At 43.8% G+C, this 12500-nt stretch overlaps 1 protein-coding gene across 1 annotated transcript; it reads right to left on the bottom strand.

Moving 5' to 3' along the window:
- Window positions 1-6497: 6497 nt before the first annotated feature.
- tlr8b (toll-like receptor 8b) lies at window positions 6498-11085 on the bottom strand. The gene is made up of 2 exons (XM_063211162.1): window positions 8211-11085; window positions 6498-7427 (listed from the first exon to the last, which is right to left on the bottom strand). The coding sequence occupies exons 1-2, from the start codon at window positions 11058-11060 to the stop codon at window positions 7185-7187; spliced, it is 3093 nt and encodes a 1030-aa protein (XP_063067232.1). The 5' UTR covers window positions 11061-11085; the 3' UTR covers window positions 6498-7184.
- Between the last annotated feature and the right edge of the window lie 1415 nt (window positions 11086-12500).

Raw genomic sequence — 12500 nt, 5'->3', positions numbered from 1 at the left:
GCATTTATTTGACAGAAAAATGAAGACAGTGACAGGAAGACAGGAAGTGAGTGGGGAGAGAGAAATGGGGAGGGGTCAGCAAAGGACCCGGGCCGGAATCAAACCCGGGTCAGTCGCGTAGCAGACGAGTGCCTTACCATTAGAGCGACGGTAGGGCCGAAACATGGCTTCTTAAACATCTTCTTACCAAGTTTTAATAAAATCTGTTCATCCCTCCTCTTGGTCACTTTTCTCTTTTCACATGACAAGATATATGTCAACAACAAAATTGACATATTTGTAAAGGGCATTCCATTGCATTGCATTGCAAAACTACATTTATAGGTTTAAAAAGTGTGTTCTCAAAATATTTGAATGGCAAGATGATAGGACATCTTAACAGTCATTTATTCCAACAATAAAATGCAAAAGTCAAAAATGGTGGATACGTCATTTTGCAACAAAACTCTTCATATATATACAGACGCGTGCCTGTCCGTCCATGGCTTGGCTGAGAAGCCTCTCTCTCACCAGTGAATGGCCTCTGCGTGTGCTGCACTGAGTGCAACCCTTTACTTGTCCTAGATAGAGATATTGGGGCTGTCAGGACAGTGCACAGCCCCCTCCCCTCCCCTTTCATTTTACATTCATTCATTGGTAGTAGACTCATGCATTTTTCATCCTCTCCACAGACATACATAAAAGATGAGAGGCAGCAGCCAGGCCTGCTGGGTAGTCGACTCGGAGAGACCTGGAGTATTCAGCTCCGAGACTAGACGATGGTCGTGTGTGTGTGTGTGTGTGCGTGTGTGCGGCGTGGCATATAGGTATAAGAATAGGCGTGCGAGTATGTGCGTGTTTCTGTGTGTGTGGGCGTGCGTGTGTCTGTGCACGCCAATTTCCATGCACATATGCGCACATACACCCCCCCCACACACACACACACACACACACACGTATAAAATGATTCTTGTTCATCACAGATTTCATTTCAGCCAAATGCATATCATACAGCAGAATATGTGATTCAGATTCCACTTCATAAGAGTCTCTGCTGGTCGTCCGCTGCGCTGGTGAAATGGGTTCATTTTTGTCTATGTCTGCGTTTGTCATCCCCCCAACTGCTAGAGCCAACTCTCTGGGACATTTTATTGTAATTGTGTGACCCTCCGTTGACCTGTGGGATGCAGGAACCGCTGTTCTTCTCTTGTTTGCTAACCAGGACTCCGCTACATGCTAATTAGCTACATGCTAATTACTCTACCTGTATACACAGAACATTTTTTGCGGTGTTAATTAAGAGAGTAGGAGCAACTACACAGTAAAAAATGCAGTGTTAATTCAACACTTAGAGAGTGCTTTGGGACCGAATAAGCTCTAGAATGTATTAAATCGACTCTATTAGTGTTGCATTAACACTGCAGTTTTTACTGTGTAGAAGCGTGTTAAATTCGACTTTTTAAGTGTTGACTACTAATGTGTAGGTTTGAGAAAAGTGGTCATTGCTTTGTACTATTAGAGGCCAAACAAATTAATCAGAAACAACAAATGAGGCCAATACGTGTTCACTCTTTACAAGACATGAAGTAGTCACCATCAACAATAGAACAACAAAATCTATACATGCAGGCAACAGAGTATAATAATGCAAATGCAGCATTACAAATGACTGATTCAATTTCACATTAATTAAGAGAGAACATATAGGGGGAAAAACCACATGGCATTGTCTTATGAATTCCAAAAAGCATATACAGTAATTAATACAAAAAGTGAAACTACACTTGCAAAAGTTCGAAGATCCATGCACAGCTTCTAGGTGTTGGTAAACACAGGAATATGCAATACTTCAAAAGGGAAAAGTTTACCGCACACTTGTTTGACTTTATGATCTTTTATTCAGAGCGAACAACGCGTTTTGCCTCTACGCGTCATCAGGTTCGCTCAGGCACGTTCTGAATAAAAGACCATAAAGTCAAACAAGTGTGCAGTAAACTTTTTCCTTTTGAAGTCAAACTACACTTCTTAGATTACAAAATAACTACATTTCATACAAAGTAGAACGTGGTCCATATCATCCATGTCCTTAAAAAAACCAAAGGAAAAGCCCTATTTGAGGTAGGTACACTACATAGAAGAAACCTCACTAATAGCCATCCATCCATTGGCTATGTCTCTGATTACTAGACTTCTGGCAGTCCTTGTGGTGTAATCCCAGCACAGCTCACCTTAAGCCGGGCATACACTGTGCGATATTTTCACTCGTGGGTCTTAAGCTTCTGCTCACACTGCACGATGGAATTTCACGGTTTAAAAGTTCACAGCTCACGACTCACGTCCTCACCAGTGCTTTACACTAACTTTTTCGCTTACCAGCCATTTTGGCTAGTGGTTTTCCTGACTCACTAGCCATTGGGCCTTTTCACTAGCCATAATTTTCTTAACCATCATAGCAGCTTTAATGAATTATATAATAGGCTGTAATAATGTAATGTAGGATAATATAACATAATAGGCCTATAACATAAAATAAATAATATAATATAATATAATATAATATAATATAATATAATATAGGGACTAATATAATATAATATAATATAATATAATATAATATAATATAATATAATATAGGGCCTAATAACTAGAATTGTTGTTAACTGGTCCATGCATGCATGCATGCTATAAGAACAGATTAACTTATCTGAGGAATGGCATAGCCGTGCAGAAACACCAAGCACCGTGTTGTGGAAGGGCACAAATGTAAGCTACATGAGAGCAAAATATTTCCGTCTTTGATCTGAAGGGCACTTTCGATGCGCAAAGTAGATAGTGCAAAGTCATTGCCAAGCTTCGCATGTCCTCGGTCATGGATGTGGAATAACACCTCTTCTGGAATATTTTCTCATAAAAGTAGGCTATCTAATAGAAGGCACACACATATGCGGCCGGTAACTACAGAAGGAGCTGACTTCCTTTCATTCCGTTTAATATTGAGTTGTTTGAAATATAAACGGACGCAAGGCAAGATGGGCACATGCGAAGGGACATGGGACATGATTTTGTGAAGGCTACTACTGCGCGTTGTTTAAGCCCCGTTTGACAGTCGGGAACAACGGCACAAGAAACATGGAGGAATTTTAAGGTATGAAAACATACAGGCAAATCAGAAAATGATTTAAAACGAACATTATTAATGCCGCATGTGTCCTTGTCTTATCACTGCGCTAATTAGTCTCAAGACTTTCACAAGACTGAGGTGTTCTCCTCTCGCCTTGGTCATTTTAATGTCCACTACTACTATGCATTGTACCAATGACAGATCCCAAAACAGGTCAGTTGAGATGAACTTCGCTACTTTATTTTCACGTGAAGGTTTTCAGTGACATTTCCAAACGCGCGCTGATGTGCCGGTAGGCAGCTCGCTGCTGCCACTCATATTCGCAAGACTAGCTCTATCAGATTCCTCTCGTGCTTGAGACACAGGTGACACGTGACACAGGTGCTTCATGGGTATTGTAGGCTCGCGAAATCGCATTGCATTGCGTTTGTAGCAAAGACGGTCCGAGGGAAAAAACTACAAAATGCGGTGCCTCAGCATTTAGAATAGTGACGGACCCGCCAGAATGGCTAGTGAACCTTCGGTATCTACTAGTCAACGCCGACTTTCACCCGCATTTGGCTACCTTGCGGGTGTTAGTGTTAAGCCCTGGTCCTCACACTACACGAGCCGACAGTCGGATGTGAGCCAAATGCTTCCACTGTACGGCGCGACAGGCATGTTTCCCCCGATCTGCAGAGGAGGGAACATGCGCACCTGAGGTGGAGATGAGGTTGCGCTCAACAGCGAATTGCACGGCCCTATTAATTTGTGCATGTGAAGTGTCAAATCGGACGTAGCGCTGCTTTAACTGTGCGATTTACGCACGAGCCACGACCAGAATTTCAAACCGTTTTGATTTTCTTGCGACCCTGCGATTGCACGATCGTGAGGCGAAATCGCTTGTCGTTACCCCATGTACACTGCACGATGCGAGACTCATGATTGACCTGCGATTGAGCAAGAAATCGGCCCGACTCTCAAAAAGTCGTGCGAGTGCCAAATCGGGGCGAAATCGGTGTAAAAGTCGCACAGTGTAAGCCCAGCTTTAGTCTAGAGAGGTCCTTGGCCAAAAAGAGGTCGACAAGCCCATGCGTGCACTCTGAGAGGTATCTCCAATGCCTCCTGATGTGTCTATTACCACCACTTCTGAAGCGAACCTGAAGACACACTGGGCGAAACACGTTGTTCGCTCCAAAAAATAAATAGGAAAAAAAGAACAGTAACCAGTGGGCAGTGTTTAATTAACTTTTTGTATATTAGCCATAATTGTTACATTCGACTCTCTGAGTGTTTAATTAACAGTAGTCAAAAGTCAGAGGGAGTGTCGCGCCAGTAATTCCTGTCCTCATGAGAGTAACTCCTGTTCTTATAAAAGTAACTCTAGGGTTAGCGTATCTATGTTCCCCTGTTTCTAAAAAAGGGTCCAATGTTCCCCGCATTGGATCTGACAAGGGGATAAGGCCAAGGATGCTTGCGCATGCATATTTCTTGCATGAATGGTTGCCATGCGTATGTCATGTCAAGTTTGCTTACAGTGGCAGCCTAACCCTAACCCAAACACTAACCATAACCCTAACAACAACCTGCTCTTGCCATGCAGCAGCAGTCTACTTGGAAGCAGAGGGGAGCGGGGAACATATGACCATACACGTAGACATGGGAGGGGCCTGGGAGGGCCTGGGCCCGCCCACTTGACATCCAAGCCCGTCCCATCTAATGAGAAGAGAAGTCACACCCACGGCAGCCGACTCAACTTGCCTCATTTTACTGTAGCACTGAGCGATAATTAACAATTTTGTAAAGATAAATCTAGTTCATCTTCTTTTTTTGTGATTCACTGTTTTTTATTTCTGAACAAATTCCCAAGCTGGGAAATAAAGGCATTACAAAGTCAGTGATCAATATCCACCCACCCCACCCCAACCTTAGATACAAGTCACATGACCCATTAGGTCATAAGTGAAAAATAGAGAGAGAAAAAAAGGTTAACAAAAATTAAAGTTAAAACTAACAATAGACACAACTTCTATGATTTCCACTATTTCAATTTCAGAGAATATTTTTTGGAGCTTACGCTGTGTTGAAACTCCAATCAGATTGTACATGATTCAACGTGCCCCTCCCCTTGTACAACGTCTCTGTGGTACCCAACTCACTGGGCTAGTGTTAGCGGAAGGTCCGGGAATCTGTCTTGTAAACAAAAAGTTTCGTGGGCGTCAGCATGAATAGCAGAACATGTTCTTCTCAATCGGATATGTCAAACTATGATACGGAATACGGATAACATTACGGAATCGCCTTCACCCTCAGTAGCGCACCCCAGTTCAGTCCACAGCAATAGCATGCCAAGGCGATAGGCATGCCAGAGCTAAGTTTGATACAACATGATGGGCCTAATGAATGGCTGTTCTACCATTAATCGGAAACAAGCGTCCACCAGAACATGTTGACTCAGACTGAACGCACTCTGTGCTCTTCCTTGAAATAAGAGAACTGGTCGACTCCTTGGAATATCATAACGCGAATGCGAGTTCAACAACAACAAAACTCGCCTCCTGTTAGCATGCATAAAGGAATCATCACAAGTAAGACCATTACAGGGCATATGCCTAATTGCTCATTTTGTATTGTAACAGCCCGTATCATGTTGGTGCCCGTTCCATTTGATTTTGCTGCCGAGCCGCCATGTCTTGTTTCAATGTCATATCTTTGGCTGCCGAAGTAGTCTAGCTGTTTTCATGTTGGACTTTCATATGACTAGTAGTAGCTGCTAAGCGTTGTGTTGCTGCTTGCGATGTTGAGTCTGTGCATGACACTTAGCGTATGTGCAGTTGGCTGAGATGTATTCATCATTAAACTTTGGATGCTTTATTTGAAGGCAGACGTTTTGGGTTGTCGAGGATAGGGCTGGCAAACGTGTTTTCCGCTGGTTTCAGTTTGTCTCCGTTAATGAAAGCTTGGCTACATGGTTGTTGTGGTTAATACATCTACCTGTAACAGAATAAAGTTTGTGCTGTCATGCACTTCCTGAGTGGAGAATCGCAGTGCGTATAGCCATGTTGCTAAAAGTAATTTAAGTGAGAGTGAAGTGTGGTGTCTTTCTTTTCATTTGGCGACACAGCATCATAAAATGATGCGCCATAACCGTGGATATTTAAAGGCGCGCGGTCGAGACTTATACACCATGACAGCATCCCGGAGGCCGGAGGAAAGAGCTGGATGGTAGTTTATTTGCAGTGTCCTTGGTCGCTACAGCATGCTCAAAATTCACAACTTAAGACCGCTTTAATCAAAAATTTCTTGGCGAAGCGCGCGCACGTGTGTGTGTGTGTGTGTGTGTGTGTGTGTGTGTGTGTGTGTGCGTGCGCGTGCGTGCTCACGCATGGGGGTTGTATCTGACGTGCAGCATCTGTGTTCTAACTTTTCCAGTTGCTTTCACTTAGAAGTGATTTGCTTACAAACCAGGCATACACTCAAAACGCTGTAGGCTTGTAATATATAAGCTTACGTTTTGGGGTTGGGCCTGTCTATTTTTTTCTGGGCCCACCTGTTTTATTATTTCTGCCTACGCCCGTGCATATGACCCGGGGAACATAGGACCGGGGGAACATAGGACCCCGGGAACATAGGGATGACCCCCAGTAACTCCTGTCCTTATGAGTGTGTTGGTTCTCACACACCGGTAGCCAATGCAAAACTGAGTTCCAGTCTTTGCTTCTGTGGACCAGTAGTAAAATGTACTGAGTAACCCCGGGGGGTTAGTGCTCTATTCTCCTGAGAGGTAGGCCTACTTCCAGTGCAGCTTGCAGCGATGGTGGCTGAGGTGGTACAGGAGCCTGTTTGGCAACCAGCAGGTTGAAGGTTCAAGATCAAGAAACCCCGAATTGCTCCTTTTGGCAGGATGGTACCCTATGTGGCAGCCACTGCAACCAGTGTGTGAATGGATAAATGTGTGGATGGATAAATGTGTGGATGGATAAATGTGATGCATAGAATGTTAAGTGTTCGAAGGAGTGGAAAGGCGCTCTATAAATGAAGTCCATTTACCATTTGCTGTGTGAGGCCTGCCGCTCGGTGCTGAGGAACCCCAGTGGTAAGTGCTCTATCGTCCAGAGAAGTACTTCCAGTGCAGCTTGCTGTGCGAGGCCTGCCGCTCGGTGCGGACGGCCCCCCGCAGCTGCTGCCAGAACCATCGGTGGGCGGCCGGGTTGGCGGGCCACTCCAGCACGCTGTGCTGACACAGGCAGCGGCGCAGGCTCAGGATGCGGGAGCGCCGCAGCACCACCGGCTGCAGCAGCAGCAGCACCATGACGTCCAGCCCCTCCTCCAGCAGACGCTGGTGCACCTGTGGGAATAAGAACAATTCAGCAGTGTTGGGCAAGCTACTGAAAAACGGGGTAACACTTTATTTCAATGGTTCATTATTACATAGGATCTACCACATTAGGTACTGTATAATAACCAGTGTAACAACATTTAATACCATGTAATACCAGTGTAATACCGTGTAACAATTTTGTACTTACATCACGTATTTGTATTTTCAAAATAATCCCTTACACTACAATGTTGCTATATATAAAATGTAAGGCATTACACTACATCTGCATTATAAGTTACTCTAGCCAAAGTAACTTAATATGGATCTCACAATTTATAGCGTAAATTAAGCTCAAGAGTCATGACTCAAGGAGGATTTTCAGCAGCATGCAGACTAAAAAGTAGCAGGTTTGGGAAAGCTTCTATCTGGCCCACCATACTGAACACCATTACAATCCAAATTACAGTAAAAACGTATTGTCACTGAAGTTACTAGCATTTATAACTAGTATACAGTGCACAGCCATAATGAGTACACCCCTGTTGAAAAGTAACATTTTGAACAATATTTTAATAAACACACAAGTTATTCCCAAAATGCTCATGGAGTAAGTGTAATACAACATCTTTTGAGATTACGACAGAAAAGCAAGGTCAATAGTATAATTTAAATGACATATTTGTACATTTTTGTGAGATCATGAGTTCCTGCCATTTGAGGGTATCTTTCTTATTACTTGAAATTTCACCCCCCAATGAATCCTAAAAATAGAACTTATATGTAATCTGAAAAATATTAACCACACACCAGGAAGGCGGCCATTTTGAAGAGGCTGCAGCGGACGAAGCCCTCGGTCAGGACGAAGACGGTCTTCCTGCTCCGCTGCACGCTCTGTGCAAGGTTGTCCATGATGGTCGTGCCGGGCACCCAATCGCGTTCCTCGAGACAGAGTGGGCGTACCATTTCGCTGCTGCCACCACCACCACCACGTTCCTCAAGCTCGACGCGCAGGTGACGTAGCACCCAATCGGAGACGAGTGGGTCGCTGGTGTCGTACATCACAAAGGCGTTGTAGGTGTACTGGGCAGAGCTTGGCCGGCGGCTCCTCACCCTGGCACTCAAGAAGCTGCAAACGTACGACATGTCCCAGTAGAACAGATGCATACTGATGGAGACAAACAGCATCAGTATCACCATGGAGGAAGAGATAGCGTAGCAGACGGCTACAGAGATGTTGTCGTTGTAGCAACTTTTGATTAGGCCTGCGTGAACGATGGACTGGCCGTCCTTGGATTCAGGCGAGTCACACAGCACTTTAGTCTGAAGGTCAGGCAAGTTAACTTGGCTGCCGTTAACCCAGAGGAGAAAGTCCACCAGGGCGCATGTGCACTGAAACCAGTTGTCATTTAGCTTGAGTACCTTTAGGGAATCGTCGCTGTCATCCCCGTCTATCGACGTCTTGAAGGTTGTTTTATTGAGAGCCGTCAAGTGATTACTGGTCAGATCCAGACTCATCAAGTTCAACGCACCCTGGAGGAATGACCAGGACAGCTGAGCTATTTTGTTGTGACTCAAATTCAACACCTTGAGTTGCCAAGCCACCAAGGCCAGCTTTTCAGGAACGTGCTCCAATTCATTTTTGGATAGATGCAGCTCTTCAAGCAAAGGCAGATAAGAAAGCATACTCCAGTTGAAAGCAGACATTGCATTCTGGTTCAGTCTTAGACGTGTAAGAGTTTTTGGCAACTTATCGTGAACACTTGAGGGGATGTCCTTCAGCATGTTATATGAGAGGTCCAGTGTCTTCAAAACTCTGAGGTTTTCAAATAAACTGTGGAACCCCTTGTCGTTCGACCACATAAGGTCTAGGTGATTGCCCGCAAAGTACAGTTCCTTTAAAGAGTCACTCTCCATGTGCTTATCTGTCAGAGTGCTGATTTCATTGTCATTAAGGTCTAGGACTCTTAGCGATGTCAGATGCCGTGTGAATGCTAAAGAATGGTTCAATCCAACCACCTGAAAGTAGTGTTTGTTGTGACTCAGATCTAAAATTTCCAGCTCTTTCAATTCAGTGAGAGCCTGATCTGAGGACAGATATGCTCTGTTTCTAGACAAATCCAGATATTTGAGGTGAGGAAATTGTTTAAACTGAGAACCATTTAAATGCCCTATGGAGTTTGCCGAGAGATTGAGACAGGCTACATTTTCTGTGTCCTTGAAATACTCTGGATTGAGGTAAGAGATTAAGTTTCGACTAAGGTCGAGCACAGTGCCGGATTTTAAGCACCCTGGTTTGATGGCGGGAGGATAGAAGTGGTAGTCCTCATCACGGTGGATAAAGGGTCTGGAGAGAATGGGAACATTACTGTGTCCATCCGACCTATACTCTCCTCCACTGAGAAGACATGTTGACTCTGGAGTCGGCAGTAAAGTCAGCAGATTCTCCACTAATGTGACAACAGACAAGTTGTGAAACTTCTTAAAAAATGAGAATTGAGTCTGTTGGCAGAAATTGACCCCAATATTCAGCACAGAGAGGTTTCTTAAGTTGTAGAGTGGCTCCAGGTCCTCGTCGGTCAGCCTTAAGAAGTTGTAACCTTGAAGATGCAGGACCCTCAGCGACGTCATGTTCGCAAAATGTGACGAGATTTTCAGCCTCGGGAACAGAGCTGTCTCAAGGTTGTTGTAGGACAGGTCGACGACCTCGACCCTTGGAAGCGCGGAGAGGAAATCGCCAGTCTGGATGTCGCCGATGAAATGGTTGAAGGACATGAACAGGTACTTCAGACAGGTGAGGTTCTGGAACCAGTTGGGCTTCACGGTCTTAAGGGAGTTCCCCGACAGACGCAGCTCCTCCAGCCTATGCAGGGGATCAAATGCTTCGGGGTGGATCACCAGAGCGTCGTGTGCACATCGCTTGCAGGGGAAAGGGGCATTTGGGCAAAAGGGGCAGTTCCCAGACAGGTCGAGGAACTGCAGTGACTCCAAGCCCCTGAAGTCAGATTTGTCAATGAATGATATGCTGTTCAGCAATAGTTTAAGGTACACAAGTGAGTTGGGTAGATGCTGTGGGACTTTGTACAATCCATTCTTTGACAGGGAGAGGTTTGTGAGCTGGGTTAGGTCGGAAAATGCCCCTCTCTCGATGATGAGAGACTCATTACAAGTGAGGCGAAAATAACAGTTTTCATCCAGATTGACAGACGTGAGAGCGCTTAATCCCTTGAAGTCTTCTGAGGTGATGCGATTTATATTATTAGATGCCAAACTCAAATTCGACAGGCTGTCAGACACTATTCTCGGCACTACAGAAATATTATTATGGTCCAGGCGCAAGGTCTTTAAATTTGTTAAATCTTCAAATAAGTCTGTGCTATTGAAGGTTTCAATGTTGTTGCTATTCAAATCAATGAGAGTTAAATTCTCCAGATCTCCCAGAGTGTGTGCTGAGTCAATTGACACGTTCTGTATGTGATTTAAAGAAAGGTCGAGTTCTGTCACATTTCGCAGTAGAATTACTGGGATATCTTTTAGTCCCCTCTCTGAGCAGTCCACATGTACTGATGTGTTGTGCGTCACCACCGGACAACGCCACTTAGTAATGTGATATGCCGATGAGGCGGTCCAACACAGGAGCAGGAGGAAAACCTGCATCATTAACTTGGGTCTGACGCTTGACTTTTGGATCCTGGAAAAGAGAAAAGAGACTTTGTTTCACTTTCCTTGTTAACCCCCTTAGGACACGGCATTATAAATTAGCTGTTACCAAAATGGCAATGACCAAGTCGTAATGTATTACTAAAGGCCCTGTGCACTGTCATAGTAGTGTAGCACTATAGTAGTTAACTTTCAATGTCTATTACAGCGTGCCACAGGAGGTACGGCATGCATTAAGGGGCTACGCAACATATTTATATTTGTTGAATTATATACAACAAAAATGATTTCAATTTGCTCTTACTTTCTTTCTGCATAGCCTAGGTAGAATGATCTTTTTGTGGTTACAAATAGGGGGAAAAGCTGTACATCAGATCTCTTCTGCTTTGTGTTTGTGGAAATTCCCTCTTTGACCAAACAATGGTCCAACTTATTCAAAAGGTGAAGCCTTAGAGCTCAGGCAATGTGGACTGGTTGGACATCGAAGGCCCTCCTAATTCCTGTTTTCAATTGTTCCCGTACTGAGGTACAATACATGTATAGGCCTATATACACAGATTAAATGCAGTTTGTACAAATGACATGCTGTACTTTCAGAATAAATACATACATTATACATTTTATACATTGCACAAGTAAATGTGGATTTACACGTAAGTATTATATGTGCAGAATATATCCAGATAAGACATAGTGGGGAATAATCATGTGTATTCTACAATATATTCATGTAAGAACTGTACTGTATATTGTTACATTACAATACATTTTCTAGTATGGTCCAAGTAGAGTCATTTTTGCAGCTAAAAATGGCTATTATTGGAAATTCAAAATGGCGGACCCTGGAGAAGATCCCCCTTTTCATGTATGAAAAGTGCAATTTTTCCAGTCATAATGAATACTGTGAATTTGATCGAGGTGGTAAGTATTCATGAAAAAGGTAACATTAGTGAATGGGCAGCATGACTTCTGGAAATAAACAACTAAATATATCACACAGTGTCCCTTTAAAGGATATTCAGAAAAATGCTGGCAAAATTGCTTTAAATATGTTTAAAACACTTACAGTACGATCCATGCAGCATGAAGTTCAGATATGAGTGTAGAGGTTGTTGTGTCGTCCCGCCCACAGGCAGGGCAGGACTGCCTCAGTCTCACTTCTCCTTTGTGTGTACTATTATTACAAAGTTTTCCTGGCATGCTGCATCTACTGTATGTTGCCACGCATGAGTAGCACACAATGTTCAAATCTGTGAAAGAGATACATTACATTACATTACATCACATTACATTTAGCAGACGCCTTTGACCAAAGCGACTTACAAGGAGAAATTTTAAGCAAGAACAGGGTGAGGTGCAGTGTACAGTTGCAACACTGACAGCATTGTCCAACACAAAGTAAAGAACAAGATGAAGCAAACAATAAGATGCATTGGCAAA

The sequence above is a fragment of the Engraulis encrasicolus genome, chromosome 11, assembly GCF_034702125.1.
Source record: "Engraulis encrasicolus isolate BLACKSEA-1 chromosome 11, IST_EnEncr_1.0, whole genome shotgun sequence".
NCBI classification, from domain to species: domain Eukaryota; kingdom Metazoa; phylum Chordata; class Actinopteri; order Clupeiformes; family Engraulidae; genus Engraulis; species Engraulis encrasicolus.
The sequence above is the reverse complement of the archived record's forward strand: the minus strand, read 5'-3'. Positions and strand labels throughout refer to the sequence as shown.